Below are 17,273 nucleotides of genomic sequence, written 5' to 3'. Positions count from 1 at the left end.
TATGGTTCTGGCATGATGCATGTTTTCTGTAATGAAGGACAGCTAAGAAGTGAACCCTGTGTTTTGACCGCTCTAAGAGCCCTTAACTAAAGCCCACACAGCTCTGAACTGTTTGCTTATTTAGCTGCAAGGCTTAATTAGTTGAGGTCAAATCCTATACTTAGCTCTGTGCATGCAACTTAATTAATTTCAGTAAGTTTAAGAAAAGTAACTGATGACCGAGGCCCTGGCTCTAAGGCTGTAGTCCTGTAACTGGAGCTGCACAGGGAGACCATGTTCTCTACATTGCATGTGTCTGCCACACTGAACTGAGTACAGATTGAACAATAATATTTGTACAGGTTCAACCTCTCTAGTCCAGCACCCTCGGGACCTGACCATTGCTGAACCAGAGAATTTGCCGGACCACGGGAGGTCAATATTGTCTGGCAGCATCACCAACACTTCCCCTGCTTGCTGGGCTCTTAGAAGACATTCAGGGGTCAATGAGAGCTAAAGAACAGCACAGAACACTGAGAGCCAGGATGGCTATACACAAACATTATGGGACTGCAGGAAAGTTAGCCACCCCCATGATAAGTGCACATGCGGCGAACTCAAGTCATGCTGGACCACGGATGTTGCCGGACCAGAGTGCCAATTAGAGAGGTTCAACCTGTAACACTCTTTGAGATCCTTAAATGAAAGGTACCTCATTAGTCTCACATGGTAAAAACCATTACAAAAACGGAATTCGGTACACCCAACTGTAACATAGTAGCAGGGCCCAGGGTCATCTCTTCCTTTCGATGCACGTAATTTCTAGTGATATTTAACAAGAGTCATTTGTGGAGACCAACAGAAATATCTAATGGAAATGAACAAAATCAAGTCCATTCAGAGGCAGCAAGGTCTGGTGGACCTGATGGGGAGCCAGGAGCCGTGTTTTATTCCCAGGTTTATCAGAGACTTGTTCTGTGATCTCAGACATTTTACCTCACTAGGCCTCAGTATTTCTTTGTGTAGAATAGGGATACAACGTTTGTCTCCATTTGTAAAGCACTTTGAAATATACTGATGGGAAGTATTCTGTGCTAAGGACTACACTGGGCTCGGTTGTAACGACACAGTTAACGTTGGGTGATGGGTGTTTCATATCTGTTATTACTAAGGCTGTCACTCTTTAATTACCTTATCACAAGAATGACTGTTTGACATGTGAAATCATGTGCCATCCTGAAATCCCGTGGAAATGCAGGTACAAAGCAGAGAGGGAGCTCTTGATACAGAACTGTCTTGAGTTTGCCTGTTATAAGTAAGCTCCTGCAAAAAGTGCTCCTGGGATCTCGGGATCTTGATTTAACATCTCACTTGAAATACGGTACCTCTGGCAACACAACTCCCACTAACAGCACTATGAGGAGCTGTTCCGTAAACATACGAACGGCCAGACTGGGTCAGACCAAAGGTCCATCCAGCCCAGTGTCCTGTCTGCTGACAGTGGCCAATATCAGATGTCCCAGAGGGAGGGAACACAACAGGTAATCGTCACATGATCCCTCCCCTAACATCTACTTCCAGAGAAACAGAGGCGAGGGACACCATTCCTACTCATCCTGGCAAATAGCCATTGATGGACCTAATCTACATGAATCTATCTAGCTCTTTTTTGAGCCCTGTTAAAGTTCTAGCCTACACCGCATCCTGCAAGGAGTTCCACAGGTTGATTGTGCACTGAGTGAAGAAAAACTTCCTTTGGTTTGTTTTAAACCTGCTGCCTATTCATTTCATTTAGTGATCCGTATTGACTCAAAGGGAGGAACAACACCAAGGCTACGTCTACATTGGCATGGTTTTCCGGAAATGCTTTTAACGGAAAAGTTTTCCGTTTTCGGAAAAGCGCGTCTAGATTGGCAGGATGCTTTTCCGCAAAAGCACTTTTTGCAGAAAAGCATCCGTGGCCAATCTAGACGCGCTTTTCCGCAAAAAAGCCCCGATCGCCATTTTCGCAATCGGGGCTTTTTTGCAGAAAACAGAACTATGCTGTCTACACTGGCTCTTTCGGGCAAAAGTCTTTCGGAAAAAGACTTTTGCTCGAACAGGAGCAGCATAGTTTTTCCGGAAAAGCACTGATGATTTTACATGAGATCGTCAGTGCTTTTCCGGAAATTCAAGCGGCCAGTGTAGACACAGCCCAAGGGTATGTCTACACTGCCACCCTAGTTCAAACTAGGGTGGCTAATGTAGGCATTCGAACTTGCAAATGAAGCCCGGGATATTTGCATGTTCCCGGGCCAAGTGGAGCTCCCAAGATACTCAACAATGTGCATCACTGTGATGAAACATCTTCTGCTTGGATTCTGTCGAAGCCCACAACATTGTTGTCTGGCTGTGCAGAGGCCTTGCACAATCGGGAATCGGTTAAGAAGGGCCCACTGAAGATGTGGCAGATTGAAGCCGGGCACGGGAGCAGAAGGGTCTGTGATGGGAAACTGGATGGTCCTGGAACAGAGAGTCCCAGTCGAGGGCCGGTTAGGAAGAAACCTTGCGGGGCCAGGAGCCCAGCTGGACTGGCTGCAGGGGAGCCAGCGACTGGGAGTCTTGCCGTGGAAGTCTGGCTGGGCTGGTGTGCCAGCGGGCTTTGGCAGCAAGGCAGCAGGCTACTGTGGTGAGGCTGGGAGCCCTGGTGGGGGCTAGCAGGGCAGCAAAGCTAGCAATGGGGGAGGAGCCAGCAGGGAGACCAGCAGCCGAGGAGCTGGTAGCTCAGCTGGGCAGAGCCAGGCTAGGGGGGCCGGTGGCTGGAGAACCAGAAATGACCTCCCCAGTATGACAAAATTCTTCATTTGGGACTGGTTAGGTCCCCAGGGTGCCTGACCAGGGAGGTCCAACCTGTCTATCCATTGCACACGTACTGTGTCTATTTGAACTTAATGCAAGATGCAACTTTCACGTTTTCTCTTTGACAATATTTTGGTGCTAAACTATACATATTGGATCTGTTGCTCTTTTAAACACAACAGATTTGTTCTGTTCTCCGGCCACCGCTATTAATTATTTCAAAGAACATTTCTGATGAAAATATTTGCAAAAAGTGTCCTTTTGGTCTGATATTAGGTAGGGTTCGGGTAATAAACATGGAAATAAACCAGTGGCAACATCTTTGCCTTTGGAGACACATATTTCCTGTTAGCCAAGGCATAAGACTAAATACCAGCTGAATTATTTGCACTGCACACTGGGCCTAGTTAAATATGCATAACTGTATTTCTTCATGTTGATGCTGCACATCTAGTGCCAACATCCAGATTTGATTTGTAATTAGTAGGGGAGTAAGAATGACTTTGCTAGGTTATCAGTGAAGAGTGAGTCAATCCACTGAGAGGACATTTTAAAAACCTCTTAGCTTTTGCACTATGAAAGAAATGTAATCTAAAACAGGACTCATGTCGCAGCGATACAATTTTTCATAATCCTAATGACTCTGAAGTGGGCTTCAGAGAGAACTTTACATATCAGCTACCTGTAATTTCATTTTCCAGCTTGCTCTGGATATGGACTTCAACTGAACAATAATTAGCTCGTGGTGGTGATTATTACTAGTAATTGACTATTGTGGAACAGAGACAGATCTATGTCTTCAACAGACGTAGAACGTTCACAGCGCTGGCATGCAGCTTTGGAAGTCACCCATACAATATGTACATTTGTAGCAATAATCTATAGTGCACATGGGCAGCCGGTATGCTAGGTGGGGGTGGGCCTTTCCAAACCACCCCGCCCACACTCCGTTCCCAAAATGCCTATTGTAGGCATTCTGGGGGCAAAGTGTTGCTGCCCCCAGCACCTGCCCTCCCTATGCTCTGTGGCCGAGGAGGCTGGGGTGCGTGCACCCGCCTACCCTCCTCCCCTTCCCATGGTGGGGGGTGCGCACGTGTGGGGTGTGCTGCCCCGCCCCCCGGTGTTGAGGGGCAAGGTCTTGGCAGAAGGGGCAGGCCTGGGGCAGGGCTTGCCTCCCCCAGCCTACCTTCACCCCCTACCTGGGATAGTGCATCGTGCAGAGAGAGCTGCTCAGATCTTCTGTCCAGCAGTGTAACACGGAAATAACTATTAACAACAGAAATGTGTGTGTGTGGGGGCGGGGGGAGATTTTGTTACACTGAAGACTGCACTGACAGCTTGCCAGAAGTCTGGGCTGGGTTTATTTGACATCAATGTGTACATACAGTTGAAATAATAAGCAAAGCACGCAGCAAAACCTCTCTCTCTCTCTTTCTCTCTCTCTCTCTCTCTCTCTCACTCACTCATCTATACACAGATGACTGTGAAAGGTCTGATGCAGCTACAAGTCAACATGCCAGTGCTCACTCGACTGACTTCAGGGGAATTACACCTGATTTACACCAGTGCATGAGAGTGGAGATCAGGCTCCCTAGTATTCTTTGTTTGACTTCACAAGCAGTAAAACCCTGGGATCCAATTCTTCTCCCATAGTAAGGGAGAGTTACGCAGGTATTGCAGGAAGGGAAGTGGGCCACTGCAGTCAATCAGGTTTGCCATCCACCTTATGGTTATAGGTAGAGGGTGGCTGCATTTGGCCTTCAGGCTGCTCTTAAGGGCTCCCTAATTTTACATGCTCTTCCTTCTAGATCAACTCCTTGGTTTCACTAGTAAAAATCCAGAAGAGCTTGGTGAGCTTGGGAAATGGGAACTGATGAACAAGAAGAAGGTCTCTACATTCTAGGTATGTGAACCTGGTTACCTGGGAAGCACAATCCTTCATGGGTGATGCTTACCAGGTAATAGTTAGCTGTTACCCAGAAAGCCCAACTAGGGTTACCATATGATTTCAAAAAAATACCGAACACACTTGATCTCAGATGGGGGTGGCTCAAAGGGGAGCAGAGCTGGCTGAGAGGAGGTCGGAGGGAGCGAGGCTGGCCAGGGGAGATCGGGGGAAGGAACCAGCTGGTGGGAAGCAGGGCTGGCTGGGAAGGGGTTTGGAGGAGCGGGGCTGGTCGGGGGGGAACCGGCCGGCAGGGAGCGGGGCTGGCCGGGGGGGGGGGGGGGAAGCGGCGGAGGGAAGGGCCTGGCTCGGGTGTACACAGATCCCGGGGTGCTGCCTGTCCGCACACAGTCCCAGCGGGGCGCACGGGCGAGTCCAGACCCAGGGATTCCATCCCACCCCAGATCTGCCCCCAGTATGTCCAGTATTTTTTCAATTTGCTTCCCGGACAGAAAGCTCAAATACCGGAGTGTCCGGTTCAAAACTGGACACCTGGCAACCCTGAGCCCAGACCGGGGCAGGAAGCGGCAGCTGGGAGTGGGGGGCTGCCACTTTTGGCCCCGCACGAGGCTGCTGACTCCCATCCCACACGAATTTGGAGCCGGCAGCCCACTGCGGGCTCAGAAGCAGCCAGGCTGGAGCCCCGCAGCACAGGGGCTGCTCCCAGGACCCCCATCTGCCCTCATTTAATCAGTTAAACTTAACATTTAACCAGTTAACTAATTAAATGGGATTTTACATCCCTGCTGCATTCAATGCCTTGTTAAATCTGAGAACATTATGGCCTTAAAAAGCACCCCCTCCTTTCAGGCCTTGAGCATTTTAAAGATTAGCCCAGAAGCAGAAAATGTCATAATCGGTCTCTTGCAAAAAATGTTGCCAGCAAGGTGCCCTGATGACGTGACCCAACATACTGGTAAACAGTGGCATATTTCCCCTCAGCAGCACTGGCCCTGCTCTGCAAAATACCTGAAAGAGACAACTCACAGGGGTAAGGTATACTTTATATATGAGCAAAGTCAGTAGACTCAGGCCCAAACCTTCCCAGAGCCAGCATTCAAAGGCCTGGTCTACATGTAAAAGTTAGAAAGATCCAGCTACTGTTATGCTTATAAAAAGCACACAGGATCTTTTTTAGGGGAAGAGGCAATACACCGCGTTTATTGAAAAAACAACACAGAAAGCAGCATAGGCAGTCACACACACACACATCCTACAGATGGTGTGATTGTTACCATGACCTGAGAGTTACCATGGCTTGATAGTTACCAGTCGGTCATAGCTCCAGTCAATCTGGTGGCCAGGTAGGATCGGGTCCACCTGAGGGACTCAAGTTTCTGCTGTGTCATTGGCCCAGGGTTTAGGTCTGCCAGCTCTGATCTTGGAGTTGGTCTTAAAGGACTTCCTCTTGGCCCTCAGTTTATATAGTGAAACTTTGCGTCCCTTTTAACTGTTCTTTAAACGATTATTTTACTCAAATTTTACTAACCAATCCTAACACATTGCTACAGAATTATCTAACCAATCATTCTCCTCCACCTTCATTGATTTACACCTAGAAACATTAATTATACAGTAGAGGCAGGCAATTAAAAACCAGACAGAGACCATACAGGTTAAACTTCTCTAACAGGTGCCCTCGGGGCCTCACTGGTTCCGAACCAGAAAATATTTTGGACCACGGAAAGTCAATATGTCTAGCAGCATTACAAACACTTCCACTGCTTCCTGGGCTGTTTGAGGATATTTAGGGATAAATTAGAGCTAAATAACAGCACAGAACACTGAGAGCTAGGACTGATGGCTGAAGACAAACTTTATGGGCCCACAGGAAACTTGGCCACACCCATGAAAAGGGACACCTGGATGATGGATGTTTCCAGATCAGAGAGTTCTGGCCTAGAGAGGTTGAACCTCTATCAACAATAGGGGGAAAGGGGAACCATAGTGATAGAATAAAGGAATGAGGATTTCACAACCCCAACTATTGATAAGTAGTTTCTTGCCAGACAAAATGCTGTCAAACTAAGTTTTCTTCATCTTGAGCTCTACTTCTTTATCTGGTGGTACTGGGTGTCATTAGGACTGGGTCTCCTTCTTAACAGCCTGATATTACCCTTAACAGCCTTATAGGAAACTACTTTCATGCAATGTAGATGGAATGTGAATATGTGACTCTCTGCTTTTCAGCTAATAGCTGCTGCTCTTTCAGTCTGGATGCAGATGAAGGCTGTAGGCTTTAGGCCTTCCAATATGGCTGCTGAAAAAGGCCTTATCCTTACACTACAGCACTCAGGGATGTGAAAAATACACACTCCCAAAAGCAGTATCTATGCCTGCCTATCCCTGATGTAGGCATGGCTGAGTCAATGGAAGAAGTGTTCTCTCTACTGCTGCTCAGCAAGGTGGATTACCTACCCAAATCCCTTCCATTGCTGTAGAAAGGAACAATACTACACCAGCATGCCACTGTAGTGCCCATAGCACAGGCATGGCCAAAGAGCTCCAGATGAATTCAACAGGCATCAGTTCCAACTGACATACCTTTGAGACAAGAGCTAAAAAGTGCACCTAGTGGGTCTGCCCAATTGCTTTGTCACAATGAGCTCGACAATGAGCAACATCATTTTCAAGCCTAATTATGAAGGTATATTTATTATCCCACTCTTGGCCGTATCACTGGCATACTTGCGTAATTTCATAGATGAGTGACACTTCAGGCAGTCCATTACTGTCAGCAGCCTCCATCTCATTTCACGCTAATTGCTCTCCAAAATTGGTAGGATGCCGTTTTGATGGGAAAACATTTTCAACAGTAGCACTAATTTCAGGGGGAAATTTCATACAGCAATTACAGCCAACATCCTCAGCCATTCCTCATTATCTCCCCCAACCCCGGCACACTTTAGTGCTGATTACCAAAAAGGCATAAAGTATCTACTCCTAATTCTGAAGTAGTATAAATGGGTCTCTTTAAGCATCTTCAAAGAGAAGGTAAAGGTTGCCACATATGCCTAATGTCCCAAGTCACTGAAATACTTCGTTTTTTTTCTGATGGTGAAAAGACTTAACTAATTTATACTCCCCTCCCTGCCCCCAGATGTTAGTCAATGTTTTCATTGTCGAACTAAAGAGGGACAACAGGTGAATTCTTCTTTAGCTTAAGTGGCTGGGTCCTGTGTTTTTGGAGCAGGAGGGTTGCAATTCTAACCAGGCTGCTGTTTCCAGCAAGAAGAATGATGCCTACTGAGGCCTACTTAGCTTTGAATTTCTGAAAATATTGAATACATTCATTTAATACATTTTTGCTCCCCTTGCTTCTTTTGCCTCTGTGCAAAATATGCTTCCAAGGAAAGGCTCTGTTTTCCTTGTGTTCTTGCCAGTACATAAACCAAACCCAGCAGGGCACAATATATTTTCTGTGTTTGCCCAAATAGTCATGCAAGGACATCCCATCTCAATGTAACAATATTCATATCTTTACACTTTGATGTCATATTTTCATGTGACAATACATTATTGTGCACAACCGCAGCAAGCAACATCTACCTGCTTCATGGCATCACAGGGCCTGGAAACATCTGAATTGTCTTGTGATTGCAGGTGCAAGAGTGACCCCAGGAAAATTGGGACCATCTCGCCAATTCCATGAGAGATGGCAATCCTTGCATTAATGGGACTTAGGCACTGGATGTCAAGTGGAGTGGAGAAGTAGATCTTTGGTAATATCATTTAGCCGGAGTGAGTCTGATGTAAGAGTTTGGTCAGATGGCTCATCTGAAGATGGCAATGTGAGAGTGTAGCACAGACCTTTGCTTTTTTGATACTTAGAAAGATGCAGGGACAGAATGATGGGGTCTAAAGAAATCTGCTCTAGTCTTCAACAAATGGAAGGATAAATCAGACCAAGATGGGTCGTTTGAAGGAGATTTAGGAGAAAAAAGGGATGATCCTGAAAGATTGGAAAAAAGCGCCATTAACTCTCACTTTATACAAACTCCAAAGAGCTTTCAGATTAACATTGCAGCTCAATGTTAAATCCACTGTCTGTATCACTAGAGAACCCTCTTCATCCGAGCTGGGACAGTTCTCATTTCACTGAGGCCCATAGACCTTTAAAACATATGCTCAGCCCCCTGGGGGAGGAACACAAGCACACATTTCCCTACTAAAGAAACACATTGATAGTTAATTATGGCTCACACACCAGCTTACCTACTACAACCTTAAAACAAAACACAGGACTATGTAGCACTTTAAAGACTAACAAGATGGTTTAATAGGTGATGAGCTTTCGTGGGCCAGACCCAGGAAAACAATTAATTAAAACAAACTATCTACCACTATTAAAACAAAACCCGACCTTCATCAAATGTTCTGCTTCTGTCTCACTCTTTGGAGTATGTACCTAAACAATCTTTTAATGGCGCATCACACTACATAGTTCTTAGGATCTGTAACATTGGTGCTATTGTAAACAACATGTTTCTACTTTTTTTATATAAAATGTTTTTAACACTTTTTAAAATTCAAAGTATGGGCATCCTGTAGTTTCCAGACTGACCCCTTCAGGAGTCTGATTTGCTTTGTGTGCTCCAATTTTGCCTCACTTTAAAACCACTTGCTTATAAAATGAGACTTAAAAATGCAATAGTGCCACAGCATACCATTACTGAAAAATTGCTGACGTTCTCATTTTTACCATGTAATTATAAAATAAATCAACTGGAAAATAAATATTGCACTTACATTTCATTGTGTAGTATATGGATCAGTATAAGCAGTAATTGTATGAAATTTTACTCCTGATTTTGCTAGTGCTTTTAATGTAATCTGTTGTAAAACTAGGCAAATATCCAGATTAGCAGATGTACCCCTAGAAGACTTCTGCATATCTCCAGGTTCAAAGCCACTATAGTAGATTATACATGCTAGCCAGGATAATATACAGTATTGTGTCAGATTGAGAGGTAGGATTGCTGATCTCTTTGTCCATTGTGGGCTAAACATGTCTGTCAACTTGTGCTGCTCTTTCACATCACAATACAATCAAAACTTGTTTCAAAACATTATCACAGTATGTTAACTGGTCATCAGGCTGTAATTTGGCGCGGATGCTTTCAAAACCGCCATCACAGGTTGTGAAAAAGATCATTGTGTCATAGACTATATGTTGTATCTATCACCACTAGACTCTTGAAATACAGGGTTTCAGGTATTTCCTCGGCTCCCCAAGGCTGCCTTGGAACATCTCTGGATTTTTGGTAGTGTTGGGAATTGGGGTGGATGCTAAACTGTGAAAACTGCATGGGCTAGAATAAGTGGGCAAGGACAGAGAGTCCAGGAAGGCCACAGGCTGAATACTCCCCTTTGGAAGTATGGCCTGATTCACTTCACACAGAAGACTGGTCATTTTTCTGATTACATGTATTCAATGTCAGCATTTTCTTTTCTTTCCAAAGGCAGTGAGAATCCTCAAGGCTGGGCGGGGCGCGGGGCGGATTCATCTGGAGATATTTTACTTGCTCATTGTAGGCAGGGGGCAAAGCGAGTGCCCAGGCTCCCAAATGCTAAGGGTTGAGGTCAGTTTTTAGGTGCCAGCCCCACAGCGCACAAGGCCCTGCCCGTGACTGTTGCTGCGACAGGGCTCACAGGCAAGGCACGAGAAGCTCTCCTGGTGCCACTTGGCCACTCCCAGGCCCTGAGGCGGGGTCACCAAAACCGGGGGTCCCATCCCCAGGTGGCCATTGCAGTGAGGGAGATTTTGCACCTCTTCTTGGTACATATTAGATTCTGGCCCTGAGGCCCCCAAAGATTGGAGAGAAACTTCCCAGTGGGGAGGACTCCAGTTGAATGGAGTCAGTTCAGTCAGCCAGGGATAGAGGGGCCCTGACAGCGGGGACACTCTATGGTCGTTCTCTATGGTTAGGAGCAAGACAGCGAGTGATGGGTAGAGAGGCGTTGGAATGGAGGGAGGCGCTCTAGGCTGCGTCTCGATGGTCGGAACGCCGGAGGAGCATTGTGCCGCGAGATCAAGGAGAGGCGACGCTCTAGCCCTGTCTCCTTCGGGGTTAGCGCGGGGACTCTATGGTTGGGCGAGGCCGGCGCTGAGCGCGGCGCGATGGGAAGGGTGGCAGGCGGCGCTCTGGGCCGCAATCCCGCGTCTCTATGGTCGGCGGAGCGCCCGGCTGGGGCGGCGCTCTAGGCCGGCCGGGTCTCTATGCTCCGGGCCAGTTGCTAGGCTGAGCCCGCCTAGGCCGCGGCGTGTCCCGGGCGCCATGGCCGCCTCCCCGTCGCCGGCGGCCGGCCCGGCGGAGCGGCTCTGCGTGCTGTGCTGCGGGGAGCTGGAGGTGCTGGCGCTGGGCCGCTGCGAGCACCCGATCTGCTACCGCTGCTCGGTGCGGATGCGGGCGCTGTGCGGGGTGCGGTACTGCGCGGTGTGCCGGGAGGAGCTGGCGCAGGTGAGCGGGGGGGGGGCGGAAGTGGGGCAGGTGAGCGGGAGACCTGGCCTGGATGAGAAGGGGGGGGGCTTGACGCGGTGCCCAGGCTCGGGGGGGGGGGCTTGACGCGGTGCCCTGGCTCGGGGGGGGGCGGGGGGGGCTTGACACGGTGCCCAGGCTCGGGGGGGGGGCTTGACGCGGTGCCCAGGCTCGGGGGGGGCTTGACGCGGTGCCCAGGCTCGGGGGGGGGGGGGTGGGGGGGGCTTGACGCGGTGCCCAGGCTCGGGGGGGGCGGGGGGGTTTCCAGCCCTAGACCCCCAGGGCCGGCAGAGCCCTCAGGAGCCATCAAGTCCAGCCCCCTGCCCGAGGCAGGACCCGCCCGACTCCACCAGCCCCGCCAGGGCTCTGCCCAGCACAGACCTCACACCCCTGGGGATGGAGATTCCACCCCCTCCCTCGGGACCCAGCCCAGCGCTTCCCCACCCGCCTCGGAGAATGGATTTTCCTCATCTCCAACCTAGACCTCCCCCCCTGCAACCTGAGCCCATTGCTCCTCGTTCTGCCCCCACTGAGACCAGCCTCTCGCCAGCCTCTCTGGAACCCCCAGCAGGGAGCTGAAGGCTGCTCTCAACTTCAGGCTTAAATTTGACACTTTACACTTAAGTTTGAATAAAGACTCTAATTATCTGACCCATTACAAAGATAGCTTCCCCAATTATCACCTCTAATATCATTAGCTCACAGACATTTACCTTCCCCCCCCCCCCCATCCCCCTTCTGTTCTGAAATTTGATTTGTCCTTTTCATATGTGTTCATTTTTTTTTAATTGTATCCTTTGGTATATATGGTTGTGACAATTTTCTTCCACTATTTGATCTGAGGAGGTGGGTCTGGCCCAGGAAAGCTCATCACCTATTAAACCATCTTGTTAGTCTTTAAAGTGCTACACAGTCCTGTTTTTTGTCTCAAATCCCCCCTCACTCTTCTCTTCTGCCGACTTAACAAACCCAAATCCCTCAGCCTCTCCTCGTAGGTCATGTGCTCCAGCCCCCGAATCATTTTGGTCGCCCTCCGCTGGACCCTTTCCAATGCGTCCACATCCTTTCTGTAGTGGGGGGCCCAGAATTGGACACAGTCATCCAGATGTGGCCTCACCAGTGCCAAATAAAGGGAATAATCACTTTGCTAGATCTGGCAATGCTCCTCCTAATGCACCCAATATGCCATTCGCCTTCTTGGTGCTCTGTTGATTCAGATCCAGCTTCTCATCCACTGTAATCCTCAGGTCTTTTCTGCTGAACTGCTACCTGTCTAAAGGGCTCGACAAATCACTGAATCTACTTGCACATGGCGAGTAGATTTCAGCCAGTTGCCCCGTTCACCGGCGGCGCGTGCATGTGCAATGCGGGTCTTGCGCATGCGCAGTGTGGGGCTGGCAAGTAGGTTTCGCCACATCTGGCTGGTGTGTCTCTCTCCCACCCTGCCTAACTGCAGGCAGAAGCTCAAACAGCTGTAATTAAATAGCTGCTTTGGTTTAATGATGTTTGGGGTTCGTGGAGTCAGTCACATATCATCACGTAGTCTAGTCCAGTGGCGTGCAAAGTACCAGCTCACCAAATATCAGGCATTGAGTCACCTGGAGGTACGGCAGGCATCTCAAACTCATGGCCTTTGTGCCACTGCCAGCAAGTGAGTCCCTGTGGCCCTGGGGGAGGGTGTCCATACCCTATTCCTAATCCCAGTCCCTGCTCCATGCCCAACCCATCTCTTCCCGACCCTGCTCTGCCCTCTCCCCCCATAGCATTCCTTCCCGTGAGTCCCCCCTCTCCTGAGGGTGGCAGCAGGGGTCAGCCGCCCCTACAGTGAGCAGGCTGGTGGGAACCGTGGGACGCGGAGCAATGCAGACGTCTCTGCTCAGCTCCGCTGCTTTCTCCCAGGCCAGGTTGGTCACCCCACTTCATCATTCTGCACACACCTCCTCCAAGCCTGCCAGCAGAGCCATGGAGCTAGCAGTTAGAAGCTGCTCTAGCGTAGCTGTGCTGCCCATGGGGGGGTCCCCAAGGTTTTTTATATCTCCTGGGGGCAGCAGGCAGAGACTTGGGGGGGAGAGGAGGGGAATGCACCGAGACTCCCCACTCCAAGCCCTGCCAGAGGGGGGTGCCTTCTGGGCCGCTAGGAGGATTTGAGGACTGGTACTGTGGCCCCTAAGATAAACTGAATGTGAGACTCCTGCTGGAAGGTGACCTCGTAATCAGTGGGTGTGTTAAGCCAAGCTATCTGCTTGTCCTGGTACCGCAGACTGTGCTGTGCCTCTGAAGGGGCCTGTCTCCTGGTGGTGGGGGGGCTGGTAGAACTGCTTTCATACCTCTGCCTAAGAGCTAAACCTGCTGCTGACTGCTTCTGGGGTGCAGTGCAGTCTCCAGTGCCAGGACAAACAGGAAACCTGCCTTAGCACCTTTGCTACGCCACTGACCTGAAGCTGCTCTTGGTGCCCCTATTCCTTGTCCCAGCCATAAGCCCACCCTGAACTCATCATTCCCAGCCCTATCCCAGAGCCAGCACTTGAGTTTGTAAACCACTGGTCCAGTCTCTGCTTGAAGTAAGCACTGTGGATATATACAGCTGTGTGCGTGCGCGCGCATCTGGAATATGGGACTCACCCTTTGAAATATTCATATTCTGCACTTCCAATCGCAGCAGGGGTGGGAAGAAATGCTCCTGGGCTGCAAGGTGCACAGCACTGCACAGTCAGTCGGGTACTAGCAAGGACGTAGTGTCTTCCTCTTAACTGTCAAGTGTTCTCTGCCGTTGCTGGCAGGCTCAGCAGCCTAGATAGATCAATGGGCTGATCTTGTATGGAGAATCCTATCGGAGCTAAATATGGCAACATGTTCCCGTGGTGAAGGACTAAGTATTATTTATCATTCCAGAGACCATCTGTTTGTTCTACTTCGTGTTTGAAGCTGTCACAACTATAAAAGCTAATTCATGTAATAAGGAGCAAAGATTGCCTTGTATATAGAGGGTGGAGACCCAACAGAGACCCAGACACCCTCCCTGTTTGCATGGTAACACCCTAGATATGATTCACACACAAGCCGATTTAGCTTGAGGAAGGGAGGTTTCTCATTCTATCTCACTTACAAACCCACCAATTTGGGGATTAAGTTGTCAGGACTCTCAGGGTTGTAGAAACCCTCACCATAAAGTTTACTACTCTGGCAGCTTATTAAAGCAAACTTTAATGGAAAAGAGGGTTGGGGCAGTCACCTGTAGTCAAAGTGCTGCCACTGTTCTGGACGTGGGGTCTGTGGGCTGCTGAAATGGTGAAAGAGTTAATTTGGGCTGGAGGTCAGATTATGGTGGTGATGAAGCCTAGAATAGTTTACAGCGACATGAGCTCTGTAGGTGGAAAGACATCCTTTCCATTTCTTTCACCTAGAACCGTGGTCACCAACCAGTAGATCTCAGGGGCTCTAAGAGTAGCTCTTGAGCCCTCTCTGAACTATGCGCCTGCGCAGTGCATTTACATTAGATTTCCTCATTTGAGGAGCAGCTACTCACCGAGCAACAACACAGGTGAATAGCTGTGAGGAATGGTGGGAGCTGGGAGGTCGGGAGGACTGAAATACCCCAGCAAGCTGACTGTGGCTTTCAGCTGAAAGAGGCTGCCCCATGCTCCAGCTGATCGGTGGCTTCTCCTCTGTGCCTGCCCACGTGGAGCTTGGTGCACCCTGGCTGAGCGCCATGGCCAGCTGGTCAGGCAGCCAGTTCTCTTCCCTCCAGACCAGCTGCCCTGTGCTCAGCCCAGAGAGGCTGCATCTAGCTCCAGCTGTGCTGGAGCAAGCTTCCCAGGCTGAGCACAGGATCACAGACGCCCATCTGATGGACTGTATACGACTAGCAATCTCAGACTACAACCCAGACTTCAAGACACTGGCAGATACTGTTCAGTCACAGGTGTCACACTGAGACTTTGTTATTGGAAGAAAAAATACATAATTCTCAATACTTGATTTTAGATTTACAGAATAGCAGAGAACAAAATGTATAATTGTAAATGCTTCATTTGACATTTAAATAGCATGAATTAAAAACAGACCATTTATTTCATAACTATAAACGTGATTTTAATTTTATATATTGTATAATTTAAAAATAAACTGTTTAACAGAGTGTATAAGGGCTGGGGATAGCAAGTGATGGACAGGAGACTAGAGAGGGCAGGGCTTCAAGGAAGGGGCAGGGCGGTGGATCTTCGCCTGTTCTGAGACTTAAAAAGTGATCTTGGGTGTAAAAAGGTTGGAGACCACTGACCTAGAAAAAGATTTGTAGCTTCACTCCTGGGTATAGTGCTTGGCTTAGAGCTCTGCTTCTAGTGATGCAGCTGCTGTTCAGCTGCAAAGAGAAAGGTATGGAAAAGCAAGGTATTGAGAGATTATTTCTCTGCTTTGATTTTCTCTCTCTCTCTATAAAAAAGTTTTTCCTGCAGGGCAACAGAATGACGTTGTCACGCTCTCTGGCTGTGAAACCCACCAGAGAAAGCAGGGTACACAAGTGTAGGGAGCACAGAGCGCAACTCACTAGTTATTTTAAATAGTTAAGTAAACCGGTCCCTGTTCTCTAGTGTTGTTTTAAGGAACCAGTGATAAGACTGTCTGTCACCTCACTGGATTCTTGCTCCCATCTGAAGCTTGGGGGAAGGTGTTTTACATGCTTTGTCTAGACTTGCTCAAGTCCTGCATTACAGAACATCCTGATGGTGGCCTGTCTACTTTTTCAGCTGCTTCAAGTAGGAGGATTCTGCAGTACTTTATTTCAAAAAGGAAAAACCTTATCTGAACTTTATTTAATGTGCTTTTGTATGCTGGAATTTACCCCTTTACAAATCAGTATTGCAAAATCCTATTGCAGCACGGGAGAGCAAGTCAACCACATCCAGTAATCTAATTACATAATCTGCAATATCTCTTTAGAATTTGGGAGGGGAACAGGAATGTAAAAAGATGACAAAGAAGCTTATTTTTGAAACGTAAGAGAACTTTCTCTAATTCTTCAGAGAAAATGAGATGATTTCTGGGTCAGTGCAAATGTCATATAGCTAATATTTCAGCATGTGCAATATCCTTTTATTATTATTTCAAATGTACATATTGAGACAATGAAACGTTAGATTTTCTGACCAGTGAATTTAGGCAGAGTGACTTTGGAGCAGTTTCTGAGTGTTAGCTTTCTCCTGCCAAGCAAACCTCTTCTGAATTTCTGCCTCTCTTCTCAGCCAGCTTTTGACTTAGTTGTGGTGATAAAAGGTAGGGGGACCATATTGAACTATTGAATTTAGTTCAATAGTTGGCGCTGAAGAGGCTGATCTTCTCCAGTGGCAGAAACTCTTTGACACTAATTAATGCATGCTTATAGACTAACTGAAGTGTTAGAGCATAAGCTTTCATGGGCAAAGACCCACTTTGTCAGATGCATCTGACGAAGTGGGTCTTTGCCCACGAAAGCTTATGCTCTAACACTTCAGTTAGTCTATAAGGTTCCACAAGACTCCTCGCCGCTTTCGCAGATTCAGACTAACACGGCTACCCCTCTGATACTTAATGCATGCTGTGTTCTTCGCTGGCAGGGTTCCTTGCTGCTTTCCCAGTTCTGCATTTTTGCAGACATAATTCTCTTTCCAGTCAATTATCTGCCCTTCCTGTCTGCAGTTCACCTTTTCGCTCATATTTACTCCATTATTTTGTTACTTGTCACTTGATGTTCGATTGAGCATATTTTCCATCTATTTTTCTCAGTGTCAGTATCAGCAGGCCCATCTCTTTGCATATTAGAATATAATTTTGGGTGACTGGAAGTGTCAGGAACTGATCAGCTGTTGATCTCTGGGTCGGAGGTTTGAATATAGCCAGGGTTCCTAGTGAACCTCTGATGACTGGCGACTGATGTGGAATGAGTCTGAAGGATCTCAGTCCAGTTCCCAAAGAAAAATGTTCACAGAATTAAGAACTGTCATTAACCCTTTTCATTGGCAGTCCCAGTAGACAAGTCAATAAGATAAACGGAGGAG

At 48.1% G+C, this 17,273-nt stretch overlaps 1 protein-coding gene across 2 annotated transcripts in view; it reads left to right on the top strand.

Annotated features, from left to right (window-relative positions):
• The first annotated feature begins 10,860 nt into the window (after positions 1–10,860).
• The window catches only part of ZNF598 (zinc finger protein 598, E3 ubiquitin ligase), a 30,377-nt gene continuing 23,964 nt past the window's right edge, over positions 10,861–17,273 (top strand). Inside the window, exon 1 of one of the 2 annotated variants that reach the window (XM_075899839.1) lies at positions 10,861–11,223. In XM_075899839.1, coding sequence (XP_075755954.1) covers positions 11,041–11,223 — 183 coding nt within the window. In that variant the 5' untranslated portion in view covers positions 10,861–11,040. The remainder of the gene's footprint in view (positions 11,224–17,273) is intronic. The other variant, XM_075899840.1, reaches the window with a different exon arrangement.

The sequence above is a fragment of the Pelodiscus sinensis genome, chromosome 16, assembly GCF_049634645.1.
Source record: "Pelodiscus sinensis isolate JC-2024 chromosome 16, ASM4963464v1, whole genome shotgun sequence".
Taxonomy (NCBI): Eukaryota; Metazoa; Chordata; order Testudines; family Trionychidae; genus Pelodiscus; species Pelodiscus sinensis.
This window is presented reverse-complemented; position numbering and strand designations above follow the sequence as displayed.